A 26,239-nucleotide genomic window follows, 5' to 3' on the forward strand; every position below is an offset into this window, starting at 1 on the left:
ACTATTGTGGCACCAACAGATGAATGAGATGAAGAATGCATTTGTTTGAGAATATTTGCAGCTGTACTGCAAAGGAACTAATTGGAGAAAGAGAGGCAAGGAATATAGCTCTTTATATGCAGAGATAAATTATCAAATTTCTCATTTATTAGAGAACAGAAACATTAGGTTAAATAAAATGTACCAGTGTCTATTTTGAAGAGTACAACATGTACTGAATTTTCGATTGGGAAATTCCATTTTCCATTGGGAATGAATAGGAAAGCATTAATATAAATTGTCTGTTGAAATAAAATTAACATTTTCTTGATAATATAATAGGAATACAAGAAATTTGATTGAACAGTGCTAGCTATTTAGAAAGTTCTGTGATTCTTTTAAGTTACTTACTCTGCATGGACAGGATGCACTAATTCTGTTTTCTAATATGCTGTAAATATCTTCTCTCTTTCTCCTCCTCCTCCTCCCCCCCACTTCTTGCTCTCTTTCCATAGTTTTGGGGCAGTGCCGTAATACTACTGAGCCTAAGAAGTTACCGACAACTGAAAAGGAACAAATATATCCTAATGATACTTGTGCGGCAGTATATGAAACACGCCTGGCAACTTTACAACAATTCTTTAAAGATGTATGTAGATTTTGTAGCTGTATAGTGGAAAACTATTCCATTTATTTTTCTTGTAATGAATTGTATTTAGAACTAGTGCATATGCTATAAAGTTTTGTAAATATGATTTTGTTGAAGGAAATCTTGCTCTGTCTTACTCCTTTCCTGATTTAGACTCAGCCTGCTTCATTATGTTCTGCTCATATGCTGAGTCTATGTTGAGACAAGCCAGTTTGGAAAAAGGTAACTGTGGTCTTAAAGTTAGAGGAACAAACATAAATAACCTGCACTAACCCTCCTTTAATAGCTGAATAACCCCCTTTTGATAGCTGAAAATGCAAAAGACTGCAAATGAACAGGAAGCTCTAGTAATGAAAATCAAGGAATATGTTGAAAAGGTAGGAGCACAACTAAATATAAAGACCCAACTAATGACAGCAATACAACAAACAGCCTTGGAACTGGTTAAAACAGCATTAACATTGACATAGAACAGTGGATAATGTCAGCTTTTGGGGCCCCACTATCAACAGTAAAGGAATCAGTTGTCAAGAAATATACAGCTGATTTGCACTTGATTGGGCAGCCATAAAGGCCTTGGAAAAGATGTTCAGGGGTCTATATCCAAACCAGTTAGAATTATTTAGATGATCACTTTCTTGGGATGTAGCTACACATGCAGAAGTTGGAATTAAAAAAAGCAGGATATAACCTATAAACCCTTCTGAACTTTAGCGTTGGAGAAGGGTTGGAGAACAAGAAGACCATTGATAGCCAGGAATATAAATAAATGTATCATAGAACAAAACAATCTAGATTTGTCACTTAAGACACAAACGACAAACCATTATATTTTGGATATATTATGCAACCCCCCCCCCTCCCAAACCCAGTCTTTGGAAAAGTTCTATAATATTTAGTCTAAAGCAACATCCCATAAGTTCAAGTCCCGCCTTGGCTGTGAAAGCCAGCTGTGTGACCATGGGCCAGTCACTTTCTCTCAGTTCAAAGCACCTCACTAGGTTTTTGATTTTGATATGGGGAAAATAGGGGGAGGAAGATGTGTTGGATGCGTTCACTAGGTTGAGTTATTTGTAAAATCAAAGGGGACTTATAAACAAACAAATAAATAATCAACACCAACAGTGTAGGTGGACTCAACTACAGTAGCAGCGAATACACTATTGAGAGATTTAAAAATCTCGATTCAGGACCTATTATCTTGGAGAAATACTACGGAAAAACTATTCTTTGAGTCAATATGTCAACATTTAATCGAACTACATTAATTATTTCTGTAATAGAATCTCTTGTGCAATTTCTTTAGAAACTTAAACTAATCTATGCATTAATATTTATAGGCTCAAATGATTGTGCTTTCTAGAAGATTAGTTACTAAAATAATCGTAGCGAGAAAAAATAAATCTATTTCAGTTACCAGAAAAAATGTAAACCTCTGAAATGCTTTGAATTATCTGCTGAAATGTTCTGAATAGTAAAAACAAATCCTGTTGCTAATTTTCTTAACAGTACATATAATTATTGTAATACATATAATTAAAATTATTATGGAAGGTTTCAAGAGATAATTTTAATGAGTTACAAATTTATTTTTAAAATGTTAAATGGAATAGTATTCCAAATAAAACTGCTGTTAGTGTATATCATATAATGTTTGCTAGGCTAATTTCTATAGTAGTAACAACACTTATAACTAACATGCCTGAGCTTCCTGTGAGGGCATTTATGAGGAGAATTGTGGCTGGATGCTGGATCTAGGTTGTTGAATCTCTCTAGAGCGGGGGTGGGCAATTAATTTTGCCATGGGGCCGCATGAGAAATTGGGATGGTTTTAGAGGGCTGGATTAATATAATTAACTCAGTTCTACACAATACTGTACTGTATATTATTGGGTAGAACGGAGTTAATTATATTATATTAGATATATATTATATATTATATATTATATAATATTATATATTATAATTATAAATTAATTGCCCACCCCTTCCTTCCTTCCTTCCTTCCTTCCTTCCTTCCTTCCTTCCTTCCTTCCTTCCTTCCTTCCTTCCTTCCTTCCTTCCTTCTCCAGATGGAGAGAAGCTTCTGTCTCTCTGATTTTCTCTGCCTTTTATTTCTGCTTTTGGGCTCTTCTTTACTTCTCTTTCAAAATATTCCTTTCAGCTGCCTCTCTTCAACTGACCTACATTGTCAGTTGAGAAAACATAGTAGAGGCTTTGCCTGAAAGTAGTTTTGGATTCCTCTTCTTCCTCCTCCTCCTCTTCCCTTTTCCCCCCTGAGAGGTGGGGTGGGGGGTTTGCTTTAAATTTCTTGGAAAGGCCAATGAAACCAATGAACAATTAAAAAATGAGCATTTATTGGACTTTTGCAAAAGGGTATGGAAAGAGAATTTTTCCTTCCTTCCCTCATTCCTTCCTCCCTTCCTCCATTTCTCCTTCCTTCCTTCCTCCCTCCCTTCCATCCATCCATCCATCCATCCATCCAACCTCCACGGGCCAGTCACAGATAGCTAGCGGGCCGCATCCGCCCCTTGGGCCGCCCTTTGCCCAGGTCTGCTCTAGAGGGAGGCAAGATTGTTGAGATTACCCAAGTGACTCTAGAAGTCGGCACTCATGAGCAGATTTCTTTGTGATCAGTTTATGAGTTGAACGGCTAGGAATCAGGATTCCACCAACCTCATCCTCATAATGCAGCCTATTATGGACATTAACCTCAGCCAACCATTGTTTGTTAATCACTTTTTCAATTTCTTTTTTTCAATTGTACTGGATTAAAAGGTCTTAATCTAAAAGATTAAGACCTTTTAGACTGGCAAGGTATGAAAAAGAAAAAGAAAAAGAAAAAAGGAAAATAAAGAAGTAACATCCCCCTTTAGCCTAGTAAAGACATATATCTGTATTTGTCAGCTCAAGGTTCTTCTCCTTAGAAGAAGATAGCATAAACGTGATTTTAAAAATTTTGGAAATATTTTTTTTGTATTATGCAGCAAAAGGGTACTTGGAAGGTGGATTTTGGAAATTAACAACCTAATTTGGAATTCTAGATTTTAATTATTAGGAAAAAACATTCCTTGGGAAATGGCAATTGTTTACGATCATTCTATGATAAGGGAACCTTGCATGTTGGATACTAGAGGGAGCTAGAGGGTAAAGAAAAGAATGCAGCAAAAATCTGTAACAGAGGTTTTGGGATATTGGTCTAACAAAGAATTGATAAGATAAACAGATTTCTTAACAAGATGTACAGAGCATGTTGTAATGAAGTTGTAGAACAAGAATTAGTTGCAACAGGTAATTTTGAAATTATTTTGAAGGAGGACTTAAATGTGATAAGCAATGAGTAAGAAATGGAGAAGGATATGGGCACACAAGTAGAACTAATAGATAACTTAATCCCATCAAAGAGATGTACAATCATTGAAACAGGAAACTAATTTGGATAACTTTTTATTACTGGAAAAAGAGCTCTGTTCTTGAAGAACTTTGTTAGAGACTGGATATACAAGAGTATATTTATTTACTGCATATGCAAAAGAAATCTGTTAAATGTTGTGAAAGATTTCTGGCTTTAAAAAAAAGAAATGAAAACTAGCTGTGGGACTCATTTTGAAGAGGTTAAAATAAGAAACAAATTATTAAAATATAGGGAAGGAATGAAAGGTTGGCTTATTTGAGCAGATCTGAAAGAGTAAAATCAATATATGTGGTTGTTTTGCTAAATTTTTGTTGACAGAATGATTGACAAAGCTGGATTTTTTTTAAACTGAAGAAATGAGTTATGGGCCTGAAGAAAAATTATGTTGTATTTAGAAATGGTGATAAGCTTTTAAAATTGTCTTTTTATTTACTTTTTTATTTTCCCTTTTCCCTTTTTCACATTGTTTTGTACTGTACCGTTTTATTTTTTGTAGTTTGTATTTATTTGTATTCTTTTCATTCATAATACAATACAATTATTTAGTAACTTCAACAGTCATTTTTAGATTTAACAGTGTTTATGCCATTCTTGCGCACTAATAAAAATATGAATATATTAATGAATTAGTGTCCTATATTTTGAAGTAATAATGAATCCATGTGCATTATCTTAAATGTTATGTTTTACTTTTTAGAGTTCTTGTCTACAATCAGTATCAATTGGCTGGGAAGGAGGTGTATATGTGCAAACATGTGGCCATACATTACACATAGATTGTCACAAATCCTATATGGAATCTCTGCGGGTAAGATAAAATGAAATGTTTCATTTATAATGTTTGATTCATTAAATTATTACATTATTACAAGTTTCCAGTAGACATTAGTGGAATCTCAATGAACTTATAGAAAATTTTAATATATAAGATCCATGTTTATAAATATTCTACAGTACTTTATTCAATTCATAAACAATATAGATTTTCTAAAAGGTTCAGTAGTGATGTTTTGTAATATGGAAGTAAAAATACTCTCCACTATAATTTATCCAATTAATATGGCTAATTGCATTTTTAAAATATTCATTTCTAAAACTAAATATATGAAACATAAATTGTACATGAAGTTTAATAGGATGGAAAATATTCTTATTCATGCAAATTGTAACTCATTAAAATTAAGAAGAATGTAATGCAGGATAATTAATTTAGCTTGTAACTTGTACAATTTCTGTATAGAAACAATTGCAAACAAACAAACATAGCTAATAAACTTATTGTATTGGAGGTTATATATGGTACTGATGGTATCTCTGGGCAAGTAGAAGGATCAGAAGACAAACTAAATTGTTTCAATGTTTTTTAAAGTGAAGAATTTTTTTTTTAAATTATGCACAAAGTATGCTGCTTATTCAAGTCTTGTCAGCCTACTCTTACCTCATTTTAATGACGTACACTTTTACAAAGTTACACTTTGTAACTTTTACTATAGATTGTGGGAATGCAGTAAACATAGCATATCTTGATAGTTTCAGTCCTGAGTCCTGCATTCTTCAATATTTTTATTAATAAATTAAATGAAGATATGAGGCAATGTCTATGAAATTTCCAAGAGACACAACTTTGGGAAAGATACCTTATACATATCTGGTATAGTAGTTAATTTCAATTGAATATGAGTTAGCAATGTGTTGAAAATATTGTTTTAGGTTGCAACAACAGAAAAAGAATTTCCTAGACCAAAGGTGTCAAACTCAAAGCCTGGGAACCAGATCTGGCCCGCAGGGTGCTTAGATCTAGCCACATGGCTGCCTTGTAAACAGTGAAGGATTGGCCCACGGTACCTCTCTACCAGTGAAAATGGAGCTCGGGAGTGCTTTTTCATTGGCAGAGGCCATTGCCGCTGGAAACAGAGCTTGGGATCCCATTTTCCTTGGCAGAGCACTGAGGCCACCACAGGTACCCCCAACACGAGTAATGTTGAATTGGCCATGCCCACCCTGGCAACTCCCCCTAAGGTCAAACATAACTAATGCAGCCTTCAATGAAATCGAGTTTAACACCCCTCCCCTAGACACATTTTATTATTTCTTTATTAGATCTCCATTTTGAGTACTATGTCCAGTACTGGCACTATTCCAAGGATTCTGTGAAATTGAAACAATACAAATTAAAAAATGAGACTAATAGGGAATATAAATTAAGCCTGATGGGGGCAAATGGAAAGATCCGGATACTTTATGTTTATACTTAAGAAAAGATTATGTGGGTGATGAGGGAGGAAATATAATAGCACTTTTCAAATACATGGAAGCATGTCAGAGAGAAGAAGGTCATCACATGTTTTATTTCATTCCAGTTTCAGCTGCCCTGAGTCCTTCGGGATTGGGTGGTATAGAAGTCGAATTAAATAAATAATCAAATAAATGAATGAATGAATGAATGAATGAATGAATGAATGAATGAATGAATGAGGCAGGGGTGTCAAACTTGTGTCGTCAAGGCATTGATATGGCACAACTTTTCCCCCCTTTGCTAAAAAGGATGTGGCCATAGGTGACGTGTGAGGTTTGCGGCCTGCGAGTTTGACATCCCTGAGATAAGAGATAATGAATTTAGGTTAAAGGAGGGCAGATCCAATTGTACCATAGGGAGAAAAAACACCTAACAGTAAGAGTAGATCAAATTAATAATAATAATAATAATAATAATAATAATAATAATAATAATAATAATTTATTAGATTTGTATGTCGCCCCTCTCCGAAGACTCGGGGCGGCTCACAACAACGATAAAAACAATATTATAATGGCACAAGCCTAATATTAAAAATAACTAAAAACCCTATCATAATTAAAAAACCAAACAACGCATACATACCAAACATAAATTATAAGGAGCCTGGGGGAAAGATGTCTCAAATCCCCCATGCCTGGCGGTATAGGTGGGTCTTAAGTAGTTTACGGAAGACAAGGGGGGTGGGAGCAGTTCTAATCTCCGGGGGGAGTTGATTCCATATAATGTTGATTGATCTTTCTTCCTTGGATCACATAGAAACTACAGGATAGCCATCTCTAAAGGATGCTTCAATTTTGATATTGCCCTATTGCCCAAGGCTTTGATTTAGTGGCCTCAATGGTCCCTTCCACCAATATGATTTGAGGTCTAGTCTGAAGCTATGTTAAAAGCTGAGAAATTGAAAACTATGTTGAATATTGCCCAAGTGGCAATACATGTAAGCATGTAGTTATTTTTCCAAGTAAAGGTGTACAGATGGTTTTTAAATGAAATCTGAATTAAAACATATTTAATGTAGTAATGCTCAATGAAATTGCATCTATATGGAGGGATCTATGCAATGGAGTACCCCAAGGCTCTGTTTTAGGCCCAGTACTCTTCAACATCTTCATCAATGACTTGGATGAGGGGATAGATGGGGAACTTATCAGATTTGCAGATGACACCAAACTGGCAGGAATAGCCAACACTCCAGAAGATAGGTTCAAAATACAGGAGGAGCTTGACAAACTTAAGCAATGGGCGCTATCTAACAAAATGAAATTCAATGGTGAAAAAAGTAAGGTTCTACATTTAGGCAAGAAAAACAAAATACACAGGTACAGTATATGTGGTACATTGCTCAACAGTAGTACCTGTGAGAGGGATCTTGGAGTCCTAGTGGACAACCATTTAAATATGAGCCAGCAGTGTGCAGCAGCTGCCCAAAAAGCCAACACAGTTCTAGGCTGCATTAACAGAGGGATAGAATCAGGATCACGTGAAGTGTTAATACCACTTCATAAGGCCTTGGTAAGGCCACACTTGGAATACTGCATTCAGTTTTGGTCGCCAATATGCAAAAAGGATATTGAGAGCAGAGAAGAGCAACAAAGATGATCAGGGGACTGGAGGCTAAAACATATGAAGAACGGTTGCAGGAACTGGGCATGGCTAGTTTAATGAAAAGAAGAACCAGGGTAGACATGATAGCAGTGTTCCAGTATCTCAAAGAAGAAGAAGTTAAGCTATTATCCAAAGCATCTGAGGATATAACAAGAAGCAATGGGTGGAAACTAAACAAGGAGAGAAGTAACTTATAACTAAGGAGAAATTTCATGACAGTCAGAATGGTTGATCCGTGGAACAGCTTGCCTCCAGAAGTTGTGAATGCCCCAACACTGGAAGTTTTTAAGCATATGTTGGATAACCATCTGTCTGAAGTAGTGTAGGGTTTCCTGCCTAAGCAGGGTGTTGGACTAGAAGACCTCCAAGGTCCTTGTTGTTGTTGTATTCAGTTTCCTTAATATTTGGTCCATAGCCATTTTGATCTAGGAGTGAAGGCAGCAGGCTAGAAATGAGGAGAGTGTGAGTTCTAGTCCTGCCTTAGGCATGAAAGCTAGATGGGTGACTGGCCGGTCACTTTCTGTCAGTCTAACCCATGTGAGCTCCCCAAATAACATCTGAGGAATAAATCAAGTTCCGGTCCAATTCTGCCACTCAAGGTCTGATTTATTAACAGAGCCATGTTAGATCACGCCATCTTCATCCCAAACATACAATTCTGATACTAAGGTCTTCCAAGTATCCACCCAGGTTAAGGCTCATCCTACACCCTCACAAGTCCATCACAAGACCCAATCCGAGGCAGGGATTAAAACAAACTTCCTCTTTTCTTTCAGTTGATGCAGAGCAAAAGGTGACCTTGGCTCGAAGAAAGGAATTTGCTGTGTCTAATGACTTTCCTTCTCACCCACAGCCCCTCCCAATGCCCCTAATGCTAAACTACTGTGGTAGGCTGAATAATCCATCTCAGGGTTGTAGTGCAAAAAACAGATGGAGTGAATATTAGATATGTTCATTGTCTGGTTTATTAAAAAAAATAAAGGCAGGATACAAATACAGTAAAAATAAAAATAAATTAATGTTAATGCAGCATCTAGGGAAGAATCAGAAGCATTTTTAATCCTTACTGTGCCTGCCATTGACCAGTTCAAACTCTGACTGCTTGTTAATGCGTGATTTCTGACATACATGCGGGTGTGCACATACACCACTGTTCTAACAAGAGCCTTTAAGAAACAAAGAGATGAACTTTAGGAGTGAATAAGCACAGCCCTCGAGGCTTTGAGAGCCAGTTCAGTATAGTGGTAAGACACCAGGATAAAACCCCAATATCTGTGAGTTCTAGTCCTGCCTTATATACACAGCCAGTTAGACGCCCTGAGTCCAGTCACACACTCTCAGCCCTGGGAAGAAGCAGGCAAGGGCAAAACACTTCCGAAAAAATTGCAAGAGAAAACCGCAGGGACTAATCCAGGTGGCCACCTGGAATCCAAAGACTAAGACATCTACAACTTCACTGATAATAATGAGCAGATGTTAACTGTTAAGAACATGACCAAGCAGGGCTAAGAATGGGATGCAAATGAATAACTAATTATTTTAAAATCCTATAGCGAATATAGTTTGTATGTATGGACTATTACCAAATTTAGACTATGATGAAATTCAAAAACTTTTAAAAGGATTGTCTATGGAGATTCTCAGTCATCCAGGTCATGGTTGTGCCAAACGTGCCTTTTTTCAAAAGGCAATTGGATTTTCTTCCAGAAAGTCCAGTTACCTCTTGAAAAAAAGCACCTTTGGGACTATTAAGAGGACTGTGTGTATTTCAGATTTTTAAAATTTCTAAGTAAGCCTATCATCTTTGTTGGCTTGTCTCGGTTAGCTAGGCTATGAAACCTTCGACAATACCGAGCAGAGAATTTTAACAGAGCGTGGATGTGTGATAAAACCAAGACACAGACTTAGTTAAATAAGTATTATTTACATATAAACAAAATATAAACAATCCAGAATAAGCATGAAGCAAATACAGAATAATACGCACTGAGCAATTACAAGATTAGCACAGAGCAAAATACAATATAGATAAAAGCACAAAGCTTATACAAGCACGAAGCTTAAACACAACTTCCCCGTCTCAGGCAAAAGTAAAGTAAAGGAAGTGACTGAGCAAAATAATGAGCTTTTATAGCTTCAACGAGGAAGTGACAAAACAGCCTTGAATATTAACTCTTCAAGTACAAGTTAACCCTTTAAGTGCACATTAACTCTTTCAGTACAAGTTTGGTACAGTTTACAATATGCAGTTTACAATGGCAAACCCTAACACACATGTACCCTGTACTAACAATCTTTCAGCAGTCTTCATTGCTTCCTTTGGAATTGTTAGTTATAAATGTTTGCTGTTTCCGAAATTCACTTATTTTGTTGTTTCTTTTAGAATGACCAGGTTCTCCAGGGCTTTGCTGTGGACAAGGGAGAATTTACTTGTCCTCTGTGTAGGCAGTTTGCCAACAGCGTCCTTCCATGTTATCCTGGCAACAATGTAGAGCGAAACCTTTATCAGTGTCATAGTACCAAGAATATGCAGGAGCTCATCAAGGAAGTGGAAGAACTTCAAGAGCAGCTGGGAACTTTCCCAGTAAGCATCAGTGTAAGGCAGAAAGATCCTTGTTAATTTGTCTTTCCATTTTCTTTCTCTTTCTCTCCTCATAATTCATCACCTGTTTGGTAAAATTTAAAAAGTCGAACATTGTCTTACCATTTCTTTTTTTTTTTTTTAGAAAAAGTTTTTTATTACATATATACACATTTACACAAACAAAATGAATGGTATACATCGTAGATTGAAATAATGCCAAATCAACACATATCGACAAACAAGACAAACAAACAAAAAAAGAACAAACATAAATAATTCTTATAATATAGTTCTATGTTAAATGTAAACATTTCAGGAAAATTAGTTTCAAATAGATAAATTCAATTATATCACCTTTAAAATAAAGTTATGACTATCTCAGAATTTTGCTGTTGCATTGTAATATAAGTGTTTATTGATTATTAAATCCATGCTTTTCAGCTTTCTATAGGACTAAATCATATTTCAAAAAATGTTGTAATAGTTCAAAAATGACTATATTTATGATTTAAAGCTATTTAAACTTTTCCAGTTTAGAATGTTCATCATTATAGATTACTCATTTGATCATAACTTTTATGTGTAGTTTTTATATTTTGACATTTAAAAATACACTTTAATTTATAAGCTTTAGGCTCCAATTAATCCAAATCTATCTGGAAATAAATTACAATTACATATTTTTGAGCAGATATTACAATACTGATTAATATGGTCTGACTTTTTAGTTTTTTTCTATTTCTTTTTACTTTGTACTGCTTAACTTTTAAAAGAATATAGCCTATTTTTAATTAAAGTGAAGTTTGTTTTATATTCTATCATTTGAGCTGATTTCAAAAACAATTATACAATAAAATATTAATATATCTAATCTTAATGAAAGGCTAGCATGTTGGAAGTGTTTGTTTAAAACCTCTCTGTCAATGAATACTTTAATGAATGGCTAAGAGTTTGTTGGGCATCCCTCTGTTAAGATGTAATGTAATATTGTATAGTTCTGTTTAATAGTTCATTGCCTTATATTTGCAGAACTCATTCTCTGTGTTTTTTCTATTATTAATATTCATTTTGCTAAATAAATTCAAGTCCTCTTTTCTTTAACAGTCAGAAACCAATTTAAGTAAAGAAATGGAGTCAGTGATGAAAGATATCAAAAATACTACCCAGAAAAAATACACTGACTACAGCAAGACTCCTGGATCACCAGACAATGATTTTCTTTTCATGTACTCGGTAGCCAGGTGGGTAAAACACTATTCTAAAGATTGCTTCAGTTGCCTTAATGGACAATCCTCAACCTACAAGTTTAGGGTATGAGGAAATGTGGGCACAACAATGAATAAACGGGAATTGAGGAACTTACCAAGCATTTTCCACATAACTTTGGTAATAAAAACTGAAAACCATTCAGAAGAATTTTATCAGACTGTGTCATGGACACTTTCTTTAATTTTTCTATTTTATCCTCAAAGTATTGTTCAAATATTTTGTATAGTTTTTATTTTATTTTATTGCTTTTTGTGAGTCACCCAAGATTCTGGTAACTAAGATGAACAGCTGTATAGTATGTCTCAGAGGATTCTATTAAAGATTCCTTTGACTCTGGAAAATCTTCCCTGGGTAGATACAATTGCAGGGAAAATATATATTGTTATCACAATTGCAGCTTGATAATGTTCAGTTTTTAAAATTGCAAATTCCGATTTCTATTAATTCTTAGGCTATAGCATTAGAATGCATGCTTGGTTACTTTTCTTGCCATGGTGATATTTTTTTTTTGGACACTGCTAGTTACTTTGAAAGTCAGTAGAATATCTCAGGGCACATAGTCTGTCCATGATACATCAGAGTTATTAATGCATGTGAGTATTTCAGGAAGATAGTTACCTTTTCTTGAGCCTTCAAGAAGACAGTAAAGTTATGAAGAACCGTGATTTTTCTAAGCTGATGAATGCTTGTACACTTTGACCTTTGTAGAAATAATAAGAACTAAATTACTTTATTGAGGGGTGTGTGTTATTGTTACTTATTCATACACTGCGATTTTTCTTAAAAGGTTTCAAAAAGTTCTTTTTAGTGTGATTGGACTTCACATCTTTTAAAGGTCAGATACTCCAACCCTTTGCAAAAAGAAAAAATGAATTCTACAAAACGTGTTAACAGTGCTGGAATACCAGGAATGAGTTTATAGTGCTTTAAGTACAGGATAGTTTTCATTATCTGAATAATATATAAATTTATAAGAATGCTCCTAGAAATGTTTTGGAAAGTTCAATGTTTCATTACTTGTTTATCCTAAAAAAAGTGGTAGTTGGTCCCACACATTCAAAATCATTATATAGATGTGAGGGATAGTTCTACTGCAGGAGGAGTCAAATTCGTGACTCCTGGGCTGGATGATATATCATATGCCGCACGAATCCCAGCGACCAGTTAGGTCCCACAGAGTTGGTCTTCTCTGGGTCCCGTCGACTAAACAATGTTGTCTGGCGGGACCCAGGGGAAGAGCCTTCTCTGTGGCAGCCCTGGCCCTCTGGAATCAGCTCACCCCAGAGATTAGGACTGCCCCCACCCTCCTTGCCTTTCATAAACTCCTCAAAACCCATCTCTGTCGTCAAACTTGGGGGAATTGAGACACTTTCCCTTTGCCTATGTAGTTTCTGTGCACAATATGACTGTGTGTAAGTTTTTATTTACTGTGGTTTCTCTTTTAGATTTTTTATATGCATACCGTATATACTCGAGTATAAGCCGAGTTTTTCAGTCCAAAAAATGGGCTGAAAAACACAACCTCGGCTTATACTCGGGTCATTGACAAAGTCACCACCAGAGGGCGCCATTGCTTGAGCCAGAGCGAGGAGGCACCAGCTTTTTCCCCCTCTCGCTTGCCGTAGGAGCTGTGGGAGGGGTCGGGCTGGTTCTTCCTCTCCCTGGCTCAAGCAAAGGAGCCAGCCATGTGCTCCAACCGAGAGGGGAAAAAAGCAATGGAAAGCCGGTGAGGTCGTGTGTGTGTGTATGCCCCCTCTCCCCCCCACCGTGAAAAAAGCCAGCTACCTCTTGCTGAAACCCAGAGGCTTTTTTTTGTTTACTCTCTGTGTGTATTTGTCAACAGGTTTACAGTAACCATTCCTTGCTCTCTCTGCATTGCCCTTAGTTGGATTAAAAAGGCCCCCTGCTGTCAGATTCTCCTCCCCCTCCTTTGAAAGGATTTAAACTGTTTAAGAAATGGTATTTTGTGGTAGTTGCTATCCTTGCTTGGATAGGAACTAATAAGGCAAGAGCTAGACAGGAATTCCTAAAGTGTGTTTGTGGATCTTTAAAAGTTGCCTTTTATAAAGTGGGTTTGAGAGCAAGTTTCAATTAACAAGTATGAGGGGAAGCATTTTACATATTTTAAAAATGAGTTTGATTCTTAATAGGACCTGCATATTTAGGATACAAAACCACAAGAGCTGTCTGTGTTTTGCAAGTTTTGCTTGTCTCACTAGTCTGTCTGTCTGTCTGTCTGTCTGTCTGTCTGTCTGTCTGTCTGTCTATCATCTATCTATCTATCTATCTATCTATCTATCTATCTATCTATCTATCTATCTATCATCTACCTACCTACCTACCTACCTACCTACCTACCTACCTACCTGGTTTTCTATGCTAATAACCTCACAGCAGCTAATGCTGAAGCTCTGTTTGGATATACAGATTTATTTATTTATTTATTTATTTATTTATTTATTTAATTAACTGGATCTGTATGCTGCCCCTCTCCAAGGACTCAGGGTGGCTCACAGCATATATAAAAACAGAACAATAATGTAAATCCAATTAATGATGAGATGATGAGAAGGAATCCTGTTTTAAATTTACAGAGCTAGTTTACTGGTTTTCTTTAAAATAAATATTCTAAAACATGTAATCTTCTGATATTTCAATTAATGTAATTTTATTGGTTTCCATTTTTATAAGTTACCAGTAGCCACTGCATTTTCTAACCTCGGCTTATACTCGGGTCAATAAGTTTTCCCAGTTTTTTTGTGGCAAAACTGGTGCCTCGGCTTATACTCGGGTCGGCTTATACTCGAGTATATACGGTAATTGCTATTTTAAATTCTAATTATTAGATTTGTCATTATGTATTGTTTTTATCACTGTTGTGAGCCATCCCTAGTCTGCGGAGAGGGGCGGCATACAAATCTAATAAATAATAATAATAATAATAATAATAATAATAATAATAATAATAATAATATGATGATGATGATGATGATGATGATGACAATGTGACACCACAAATTTGACACAGCTGATCTACTGTATTGAAAAAAAATATATCCAGAAATTATCGTGTAAATATGTTGCTCTGATTATAGAAGAAAGCTTTTTGGGGGGAAGGCAAAAGGACTGAAGAGAACACAGGGCAAAATGGACCGTCCCAAGCTCTGTTCTCCCGTAGTTAACGTCTAACAGCCATTTGACAACAGCAGAGAGAATGACAGAAAGCAGGGCAGGCGTGGGTTCCGGATTCTGCTAATGCCGCGGAGACGCGATGCATGTGCAGAAGCAAAAAACAAGATGCCCCCATGTGTGGTGCCACTGAGAGAATTGGCTCAAGGGCAAGGCAGGCCTGGGTCACTGCTGGTTCCGGCAACCCAGGCTGCCAGCTTACTAACAGTTCTATAGAACTGGTCTGAGCTGGTAGGAACCCACCTCTAAAGCAGGGCCACTCTTATGAGCTCAGTTGAGAGAGCATAGCCCTGTTTATTTTTTCTTTGAAAAAGCTTTGTTTTCCTTTCCCCTTCTCACTCATCTCTTTCTGTGCAGTGCTTTTCAAGGACAGGGGCCACCTTTTGTTATTTTTCAGGGATCAATAATCTCTCTTTCTATGGAACAGTGAGTTACCATTCCTTTAAAGAAAACTGAAGAGATTTCAGGAAATAAATATTTTAATATTCATCTAGTGATCTAAGGTGCGATTTGCATCTTTTTTTTCCCTGTTCACTAATATGAAATCTGTGTCACAGCTTTGCTGTTAAGTTTTTAGAAATTCAGCGAGTGCTGCAAATTGCCTGAAGAGTGGAAAATTCCCTAGTCATGTGGCTGGCCTTATCAGCAGCAACCAGATGGAGCTCAGAGCCCAAACATTTTCACTGTTAAATTGCTTTTTCTCAATGTAAGGAGGATTAAAGCATTCCTTCAAAAAAAAATAGTGACATAAGCTGCAAACTTAGGAATATTATTATTTGAAATGCTACTATTTTAGTAATGTGAATATGTTTTAACAAACATTTTGTACAAAAAGAGTTCTTTCCTGACATATGCCACTGGAATTTTTGCAAAATAGTTTATATTCAATGAAATCCTTCCAAGTGCTTTACATTATTTGGATTAGCTATGCTGTATCTCAGGGATGGGCAATCTGGTACCCAGCAAATGTTTCCTGATTTCAGTTACCATCTGCCACTCATTTGTACAGCAGCTGGATGAGTTAAAAGTCCACATTTGTAGGGTACCAAATTTCTTTTATCTTGATAATACAGGGTGCATTCCAAAAGTAATGCAATTATTTTTTTAAAAGTAATTTATTGAACCGATTTGCACAACCACTTAAAATTCTTCAAAGTACTGTCCTTGGGCCTCTACACATTTTTTCCAGCGACTCTGCCATGACCAGTACACGCCCTGGAAGGCGTCTTCAGGGACCTCTCAGAAGGTCTTCGTCATGGCTGATTGGATCTCTTCTATGGACGAAAAACGGGTTCCTTTCAGGGCTGCCTTAATCCAAGGGAATAAAAAGAAGTCTGCTGGGGCGACATCAGGACTATAGGGGGGATGGGGCAGCGTTGGGACATGGTGTTTGACCAGGAACTCGCAGACTCGTAGCATGTTGTGGCAAGGCACGTTGTTGTGATGGAGTTGCCAGGGAGCGGAGATGTCTTTTTTCGTCTTGATTACCCTTTTTCGAAGTCTTTCCAGCACGTCCACATAGTAGGCAGCGTTAACTGTCTGTCCTTGAGGAACAAACTCCTTATGGACCACTCCTTTACTGTTGAAAAAGAAAATGAGCATTGTTTTCACTTTTTATTTGCTCATTCTTGCCTTTTTGAGCTTGAGGGACTGGTCGGTGTGCCACTCAGAGCTTTGGCGTTTTGTTTCTGGGTCATATTCAAAAAACCCAGGTTTCATCACCAGTGATGACGTTGTCCAAATAATAAGGTTAAATTCTATACGTTGCAAAAGTTCACTTGAAATTTCCGATTCCATTTTTTTTGTGACATGGTCGGCGCACAGAGGTTTACAATAACTGACATCTTGCCGCTTCCACAGCTTGGAGAGCACTGAGACCAGTTTCGCGGCAAAGCTTAGTGTCGCCCTCACCTACTCCAAGTGCTTCAGTCCCACTCCGACCAATAGGAGTGGCGCAGGAAATTCAATTGCATTACTTTTGGAACGCACCCTGTAGGATTTAGAAATAGCATTTAGACTTACACACTGCCCCAGAGCACTTTACAGCACTCTCTGGACAGTGTTGATGCATTATTTACATATTTTCCCAAACAATTTGAGTCTTCATTTTACTGACCTTGGAAGAATGGAAGGCTGAGTCCAGTTTTAGCCTCATCAGGATCGTGGATAGTGTGGATAGTGTCTCCTTGCAATGCTACATTCTGACCACTTTAACCACTGAGCCACCAGGACTACCTTTACCCTGAACTAGGGGATGCAGCGTAAAGCAGCAGTTTTGTAGTTGCCCTTTTAACCCCCCTCCCCCCAAGGTCAAGAGCTGTGGGAAGCTGGGCAGTAATTTAATGATATAACTGGATGGTGAGTTGATGAGTTAATTGAAATAAGACTATTCCCTTTATGTTTATTCAGGACAAACTTGGAACTTGAACTGGTTCACCGGGGAGGCAACTTGTGCCTAGGGGGTGCAAGCACAGCTGGAAAGAGATCCTGTTTACGTATGTACATCTAGAGTCTATATAATTTAGCTAATTTTATCTAAATTAATTTTATTTAATTTATTCTTATTAGAGTCAACTTAAAATAATTCAAGCAATCTTTGTAAAATTTGATTGTATCCATTAGTTGTTTACTTGCTTAAACTTTTGTACAGTTTCTTTGTCCTCAAGAAAGTGCTTTCTGTACAAATCAAGAACATTGCTGAATATAAATTGCACATCAAATTTCCAACGTGAAATAATCCTTAACAAAAACACTCCTTGAATTACTGATCAAGAAAACGAGGTGATTTTTGTTTGCTAGGTATTATTTGATCTTCAACCTGACTTTGAAATTGCTCTCTGTTGGATAAGAAGGGGACAGAACAGTAGCTGGCTGACTCATCAATACATGGATAAAAAACATCCTTTAATTATATACTTTTTAAAAATGTATCCCTTTTTATCTTTTTCCTAACTGAACTTCACTTTTTTTGAAAGAGAAAAATCCACATTTTCATGTCTTACCACAGTCACTTGGCCCTGACAGTCACATTTATCTGTCCCTTAATATGATAATTAAGAGAAACAAATTTCTCTTCAACAGAATTACATACACAAACATTGTGCTGAAGTTTGCTGGGAAAGGGGAGAAAAATCTTGCCACAGTATTGTTTTATCTAATATATGTCAAGGTTCAAACTAATGAACTCAAGCAAATCAGATTCCTGAGAATTAAATCCACCTTAAAGGACTTCTTTATTGAGTACGTCATATTGGCACGAGTTAAAGGGAAATCAACTCTGAATAGTTCCAGCAGTTTCAGTATAATTAAAATAGGAAATAAACCCATCCCAGAGTGTCACAGGTCATGTTGGCCAATTAAGGCAATTGGCTGGCTATCTAGGCACTCCTTTTCCAATCTTATCTATTATCGGTGGAGGTGACCTTGGTTCTCACGAGAAAGCTCTCTGTGGTCTAGTGAGGCATTCCAACCACCTCCCCTTTCTGTGTGGCAACTGAGGAAATAGCAAGATGGCTTCTGCCAGGTTCAGTTCAATGTTGATAATACAGTGATCCCTCGAGTTTCGCGTCCTCGAGCATCGCGAAAGGGCTATTTCGCGAGTTTTCAACCCGGAAGTAAACTCCACCATCTGCGCATGCGTGCCTTTTTTTCTATGGCCACGCATGCGTAGATGGTGGAGTTTCCCGCCGGGCAGATAAGCTGCTGGGCGGCTTCCCTGGGTCTTCCCCCTCTTGCCCCGGTAAGACCCCAGCGGCGGCGCAAGCAACGGCGTGGGCGGGCGGGCGGCACGCGCGGGGACACCCCAGCTCCGCTTCCCAGCTGGGAAGCGGCCCCAGCAACAGCGTGGGCGGGCGGGCGGTGTGCGCGCGCTTGGGGAAACCCCAGCTCCGCTTCCCAGCTGGGAAGCGGCCCCAGCAACGCGCGCGCGCTTGGGGACATCCCAGCTCCGCTTCCCAGCTGGGAAGCGGCCCCAGCAACGGCGTGGGCGGGCGGGCGGCACGCGCGCGGGGAAACCCCAGGCGCGAGCAACGGGGTGGGCGGGCGAAGGGCGGGCGACGGTGGAAGTAAAAACACCATCTGCGCATGCTCAGATGGTGTTTTTACTTCCGCACCGCTACTTCGCGAAAAATCGATCATCGCTTGGGGTCCTGGAACGGAACCCTCGCGATGATCGAGGGACCACTGTATAATTTTATTAAACATATTAAAAGTATAAAATGAAAATGAAAATTGTGGGAAAAGGGAAAGAGAAAAATGAAGGATAGAAAGGAAAAAAGCATTAACTTTTCAGTTCAGTAAAAGGAATATATTACAATATACTAGCCTTCTTATTTCACATATTTTTTTGTATTTATTATATATTTTGTAAGCCTCCCTAATTCCTTTGGGATTTGGCGGCATAGAAGTCAAATTAAACAAACAAACTAACTGACTGATTATCTAACTAACTAACTAACTAACTAACTAACTAACTAACTAACTAACTAACTAACTAACTAACTAACTAACTAACTAGACATTTCTCTAACAAAAACATTTGCCTAATCAGTAAATCACAAAGTCATGGTTTCTTTTTTTTCTATCTCAAAATGCAAAATCCAGAAATGAGTTCCAGATAGTTATATGTATTATTGTTGAGTAAAGCTGTTAATTTGACCATATCTTCTTGTTCTATCATGTTCTAGCAACAAAGTTCCAAATATTTTTAGGCTTTTTGTCCATTAACCCTAGAATAAAAATCTTGGGTTTAATTTATGTATTTATATTAATAATTTTCTATATTAAAATATTACTCTTATCCTACTATTTCTTTACTTTGTCACAAGTCTACCAAAGTTAATAGAAAATTCCTTCCACATGCTTTTATTTCCAAGATACATTTGAAGTATCTTTATAAATCTTTGACAATTCATTAGGTGTTAAATATCAGCAAAAATTATTTTAAATACTAGTTCAAGGTAAATTTTAAACTCTTTGCCCAGCTGTATTCCCATTGCTCCAGCATTATGCCTCAAAATTTTTGGCCATTGAATCGTGCATTGCTTTACATATCTGTTCTCCAAATTCAATTTAAATAACAGATTACTTTGGTAATAACATATTCACTATTACCACATGATACAATTTCAAATTAATTTTTTGCATGGTCAAACTTATAATATTTTAGCTACTTTAAATCTTTCTTTCGTGCCTTCTGACCACTTTTGAAGGTACCGGAGCATAGTGTATCTGTAGTAGATTTTCAAGTGATCGCCATGGGAGCATTTCCACTGGCGTCGGTTCCGCTAGGGACACAGCCATGTTGAAGACTTCATGCCCGTAATGTCTCAGGAACATTGCTCGCTTCCTGTTATCCCAGAGGCCTTGAAAGTCTTTGGCTTCAAGGAAGCAGCAAAATTTCGTCATGTAGGACCCCCCCATTCTCCTTGGTAGGATTGAACGGAGTCGGTGAATAGAAAGATGACATGACAGCTTGCTAGTCGGCTGTTTGAATTAGGTGCCTAAAATGTCCTACGCTTCCCTTTCAGCCAAGCTGGCTTGCTTCGTAGCTGCTCTTTAGTATCCCATCCTCGTTGCCAATGTTGAGTTCTGGTACCTAAGAGACAGGAAGCAGGCTTAATGAAAACAGCTCTTTATTAGTGTAAGTGAAACTTCAGCAACTGTCCAGCCAACGGCTCCTGTTTAAATAGGGAGCTCTGGCTGGGGAGAACCAATCAGCGTTCTGCTCTACACAGTTAGGTAATAAAATGAGCCGGGGTGGCGCAGCAGGTAGAGTGCTGTACTGCAGGCCATTGAAGCTGACTTGTAGATCTGAAGGTCAGTGGTTCAAATCTCATCACCGGCTCAAGGTTGACTCAGCCTTCCATCCTTCCGAGGTGGGTAAAATGAGGACCCGGATTGTTGGGGCAATAGCCTAGCTCTGTTAAAAAAGTGCTATTGCTAACATGTTGTAAGCCGCCCTGAGTCTAAGGAGAAGGGCGGCATAAAAATTGAATAAATAAATAATAAATAAATGCAAATCCTAGGACATAAGAGAGATCATGAGGAAAACTACAAATGTAGAAACACATTCTTAATCTTTAAACAAGTAATTGTATTAATTTTGAGACATAACTAGGAGAGATAATAATTTCTTTTTTGTCTGAATAAGGTCAGAACTTTGATCCAGGATTATATCACGGATAATTTGTTTTGTCAATCTTTTGATTGGAAGAACTATTTTCACTGTCATCCTGACTTACTTGGTTAAATTGTACCCTGGAAGGAAAATGGTATACAGTAATCCAAATTTGTGCTTAACTATATAACCCAGACTTCAGATTTATCCCAGTTTGTGTTTTGGGTAATTGGAGACATACATAGGTTTGAAGTACTGGACCCAGTTTCCGGAAATGCCGATCTGTGGGTTGTTTTGGGTTCACAAAGACATGAGGAAACACAAAGTTTAACTAAAAAGTCACTTGTGTTTACTATCTGACACGTTAACATAATGAGTTGTATTTCAGAATATAATTCGTGTCATTCCTTTGCCATTGGTCATGGTGGCTATTGCCACTGGTTATTATAGTCCAAAATATCTGGAAAAGGCCATATCAGGAAGTCACATTTAAAGTGCTTTGTTGAAATAAGCCTATAATCATGATTAATGAATCAGAGGTATCTTAAACAGTTCTAATACTTCAGATGTAATAGTACTAAAATTGGGAACGTCTAATCCAGTGTTTCCCAACCTTGGCCACTTGAAGATATCTGGACTTCAACTCCCAGAATTCCCCAGCCAGCATTTGCTGGCTGGGGAATTCTGGGAGTTGAAGTCCACATATCTTCAAGTGGCCAAGGTTGGGAAACACTGGTCTAATCATTTTGCAGCTGATTAAAGGAAGGCGAGCATACAGGCAGATACAGCTTGTTGGTTTACCTAAATAATGACGTAATACTTTTTGTTCATCAGCTATAAAAAAAAATGATAAAACTTTGCATTGCAGCTACATAAATATAGCATCCATTTTGCTTTTTATGTTTTGTAGCCTACCCTTCCATTGTATTGCTATCCCCAGCACACCACCCAAAAGACCAAGCATGGCCATTGGGTCAAAATAATTCTAGGGGGAAAATGTGGGAGGTTTCGGCATTATCGATAGCATAATCGTCTCTGGAGAGGGGCGGCATACAAATCCAATAAATAAATATTTAGTTTTGTCCTGTCTCCATCTTTTCTTTGGGGACGATAGTTCTTAGCTTACTCCTCAAAATCAAGTATAGCTCTTTGCTTGAGAAATACAGAAGACCTTCGTACATGGAATCATGATATCGCATAATTACTGTTACTGTTGCATCCAAAATAGGCTAATTTCCTTTCTTTGTTTTCTCACTTCCTACTTATTCAAGGCACAGCCTACCCAGAGGCTTTGGAAGATAATGCAGGATGTCATTGGGATTAAAAAAAAATCTAGCACTTCGCTAAAAAAATCTCTATAGTAGTTGTTTACCTCTCAGTATACAGTGATACCTCTACTTGAGAACTTAATTCGTTCCGTGACCAGGTTCTTAAGTAGAAAAGTTTGTAAGTAGAAGCAATTTTTCCCATAGGAATTAATGTAAAAACAAATAATACGTGCAAACCCATTAGGAAAGAAATAAAAGCTTGGAATTTGGGTGGAAGCAGGAGGAGGAAGAAGAGGAGGAGGAGGACAGTCGCTGCTGGAGGAAGAAGGTGAGGTGAGGGGAATTAAAAAAAAATCCAAAACTTTAAGGCTTAAAAAAAAGAGAGAGAGACTTTGAGGTGGCAATGAGGAGCATGCGTCTCCCATACACCCGGCGCGAGGCTGCCTTCCATACAGAGAGAGAAACTCAGGGGGAATGGCAGGAAACTGGCCGGGCTTTCGTGTCGCTCTCAAATTTCCTGGGAAATTTTTCCGGCCTCGGGTTTTTAAGTGGAAAATGGTTCTTAAGAAGAGGCAAAAAAATCTTGAACACCCGGTTCTTATCTAGAAAAGTTCTTAAGTAGAGGTACCACTATACTTGACATAATGAATAGAAGCCCTCATTCTGATTTGGCAGATTCACCCCATCTTCTTCTAAGAGTTAAAAAGGTTTGTAGTACATTTATGCTTAGATCAATAAGAAGCATTGCGTGCAATTTATTGATATTTAGATATTGTTGTTCTCCCTAGTGCAATTAAAACTCTTGTATCTTTTTATTCCCCCTCACCTCTCATTCTATCCTTGAATTTTGGTTAATGAAGTGTCTGTCTTGGGTCTGAACACAGTGTTCTGTGTTAATCATACAACTGCAAAATTTGTTGATTGAATACGAAATGTGATGTTTCAGATGAAGTCTTATAGCAGCAGGTGTCTTTGAAGATGTAGGAGCAAATAGGTCAAGTGTTGTTTAAGCAGATGTAAGAGGACAGCTGTGTGTTGGGAGGTAAAATTAGGAATGATTAATGCAACTACTGATGCTGAGACACTATGAAAAGGACAGTGAGCTAAATGTCAGTCTGAATGGTTCTATATAAAGCTTAATCCTCGAGGCATAGCTGAGATTTGGAACACAATGTATTTTCAGTATTCTCAGAAACAAGAAAAAGAGAAGACATTGGTTCGAAAGGAGCAGAAGCACTCCCTGGAGATATTTCTGGATTCATCTTTTTTTTTTTTTTTGAGTGCTTAAATCAGTGATGGCAAAGCTTTTTCTTGTGTGCCAAAAATGGCAGCCCTGCCCCGCCCTGCCATGCCTGCTGCCACCGAGCTGAGGAAGGAGCAGAGGGCAGGGCAGGTGGCCACCCAGCCAGCAAATGCTGCCGCTGTGCATCTAAGCCAGTTCCCAGCATTTCTAGTGGGCAGCCCCGCCATCCCAGAAAAGCATCAGCAACTGCAGGATGGAAGGACAGGAGCAACGTGCTCTCCTCCCGGGATTCCCTTGCATGCCCTGTCCTTTTCTCTGCTTTTGCTGCTGCTGCTGCTACTGCTTCCCTGAGCACATGAACCAGAAAAAACAATTGCTGCCAACCTGCCTTCCATTGAGGACCTGTATACTGCACAAGTCAAAAAGAGGGTGGGGAAAATATTTGACCCCTCACATCCTGGGCATAAATTGTTTCAACTCCTACCCTCAAAACATCGCTACAGAGCACTGCACACCAAGGCAACTAGACATAAGAACAGTTTTTTCCCGAACGCCATCACTCTGCTAAACAAATAATTCCCTCAACACTGTCAAACTATTTAATAAGTCTGCACTTCTATTTCTACTAGTTTTTTCTCATCATTCCTATCATCCTTTTCCTCCCACTTATGACTCTATGACTGTAACGTGTTGCTTGTGTCTTTAAGATTTTTACTAATATTGATTGTTTCTTCATTGCTTATTTGAACCCTATGACAACTATTAAGTGTTGTACCTCATTATTTTTGACAAATGTATATTTTCTTTTACGTACCCTGAGAGCATATGTATCAAACAGTGTCTAATCACACTTGGTCAATCAAGAATTCGATTCTAATCTATTCTATGTGTGCCTGGCCACTAGCCAGCTCACTCGCCTGCCTGCCTGCACCACAGTTAAAATAGCTAAAAATAGAGGCAGGGAGGGGCTTAGCCTCCCCACCCAAAAGGCCTGGGCTGGGCTCCATTGGAGGGTGGCCCCTCTGCAATGTGCTCTGGGCTGCTCTGCAGGCCGTTGGGCCCACCTGCCATGCTTGCCCTAGTCCCAGCCACTTTTTCCCCACCCACCAAACTGGGGCCCTGGTCCCAGCACCCCTTTGATTGTTCCAGAGAGGCGACTCTTCGCAGGTTCTGTTGCCTTTGGTATGATATCTTTCTCTATGGAGCCGCTGGCCAGCTCACTTGCCTGCCTGACTATCTGTACCACAGTTGTTCAAGGAGAGCAAGATCCGAAAGGCTCTGGTGAGCACCTGGTGCCGATGGAGAAAGGGAAGACGATGGCCAGGCCCACCTGCCTTTCAGATCTTGCTCTCCTTGCTGAGAGACTCAACTCCTTTTCTCCTTTCCCTGGTTCCAGAACCCAATGAACACCCATTGTTTCAGGCAAAATGGAGTTGCCTGTCACACACTTGCAGATTGACTCCAGCCCTGTTGGTGTCCCAGCCCCTTACCTTTGGCATGCCCTCATAGCTGCCTTGCCGGACCCTTTGAACTCTGCCACCAGGAAGTGACTGACATTGCTTCACTTCATCCCATTGGCGGGGCAGTCCGGCTCTGGCATTCTGCCATTTGGCACATACGCGCAGCTTTTGGAGGAGGGTTTTCTGAAGCTGCCTGGGGAGGGCAAAAATGGCCTCCCACCTCCAAAAGGCCGAAAATCAGTTGGCTAGCATTCGCATGTTCACTAGAACTGAAATAGGGCAACGCCTCATGTGCCCTCGGATATGGCTGGACATGCCACCTGTGTAGCCATTTAAGCCATTATGGGCTCAAATGACGACTGCGGCTAGGAGTGTCCTTTATCAGATTCAGCAGCTTTCTGGGATCAGCCAGACTTTTAATCATTGATATAGTCATGTTAGAATCTGTCTTTACACAAAGGGAAAAAAAACAGTCCAACCTATCAAAAACAGCATCACAAAAAACATTAGGAACACAAGTTAAAATAGGGAAGAAAATAATGAGTGAACACCTGTCCACCCTAGACGAATTCAAATCACCAGGACCAGATGGATTACACCCCAAGGTTCTGAAGGAACTGGCAGACGAGATCTCAGAACTGCTAAACTATATCTTTCAAAGATCCTGGAGCACCGGGGAATTGCCAGAGGACTGGAAAAAGCTGATGTAGTTCCCATCTTCAAGAAAGGGAAAAACAAAACAAAACAAAACTAGATCCAGATCTATTAGCCTGACTTTAATACCAGGGAAGATTTTGGAAAAGATAATCAAGCAATGAGTCAACGAACACCTAGAAGCAAACAAAGTAATAATGAAAAGCCAACATGGGTTTGTCAAAAACAGATCATGCCAGAGGTTGTGAATGTCCCGACACTGGAAGTTTTTAAGCAGATGTTGGATAACCATCTGTCTGAAGTAGTGTGGGGTTTGTTGCCTAAGCAAGGGTTTGGACTAGAAGACCTCCAAGGTCCCTTCCAACTCTGTTGTTGTTTTTGTTGTTGTTATTATTATTAGCTGGTTTTGAAGACGTTTCACCTTGAGGGAAATTGCTGCAGCCAGACTTCTAGGTGACCTTTAGTTCAGACTCAATACACCAGTCCTACAGCAGCGGTATAAGCCAT

General features: G+C 38.5%; 1 protein-coding gene across 2 annotated transcripts in view; it reads left to right on the top strand.

Moving 5' to 3' along the window:
* The window catches only part of UBR3 (ubiquitin protein ligase E3 component n-recognin 3), a 113,732-nt gene that overhangs the window by 57,156 nt on the left and 30,337 nt on the right, over positions 1–26,239 (top strand). The window contains exons 26-30 of one of the 2 annotated variants that reach the window (XM_070731718.1): positions 495–628; positions 4,741–4,851; positions 10,331–10,543; positions 11,636–11,772; positions 17,399–17,484. In XM_070731718.1, coding sequence (XP_070587819.1) covers positions 495–628; positions 4,741–4,851; positions 10,331–10,543; positions 11,636–11,772; positions 17,399–17,484 — 681 coding nt within the window. The remainder of the gene's footprint in view (positions 1–494; positions 629–4,740; positions 4,852–10,330; positions 10,544–11,635; positions 11,773–17,398; positions 17,485–26,239) is intronic. The other variant, XM_070731719.1, reaches the window with a different exon arrangement.

The sequence above is a fragment of the Erythrolamprus reginae genome, chromosome 1 (genome assembly GCF_031021105.1).
Source record: "Erythrolamprus reginae isolate rEryReg1 chromosome 1, rEryReg1.hap1, whole genome shotgun sequence".
Taxonomy (NCBI): domain Eukaryota; kingdom Metazoa; phylum Chordata; class Lepidosauria; order Squamata; family Dipsadidae; genus Erythrolamprus; species Erythrolamprus reginae.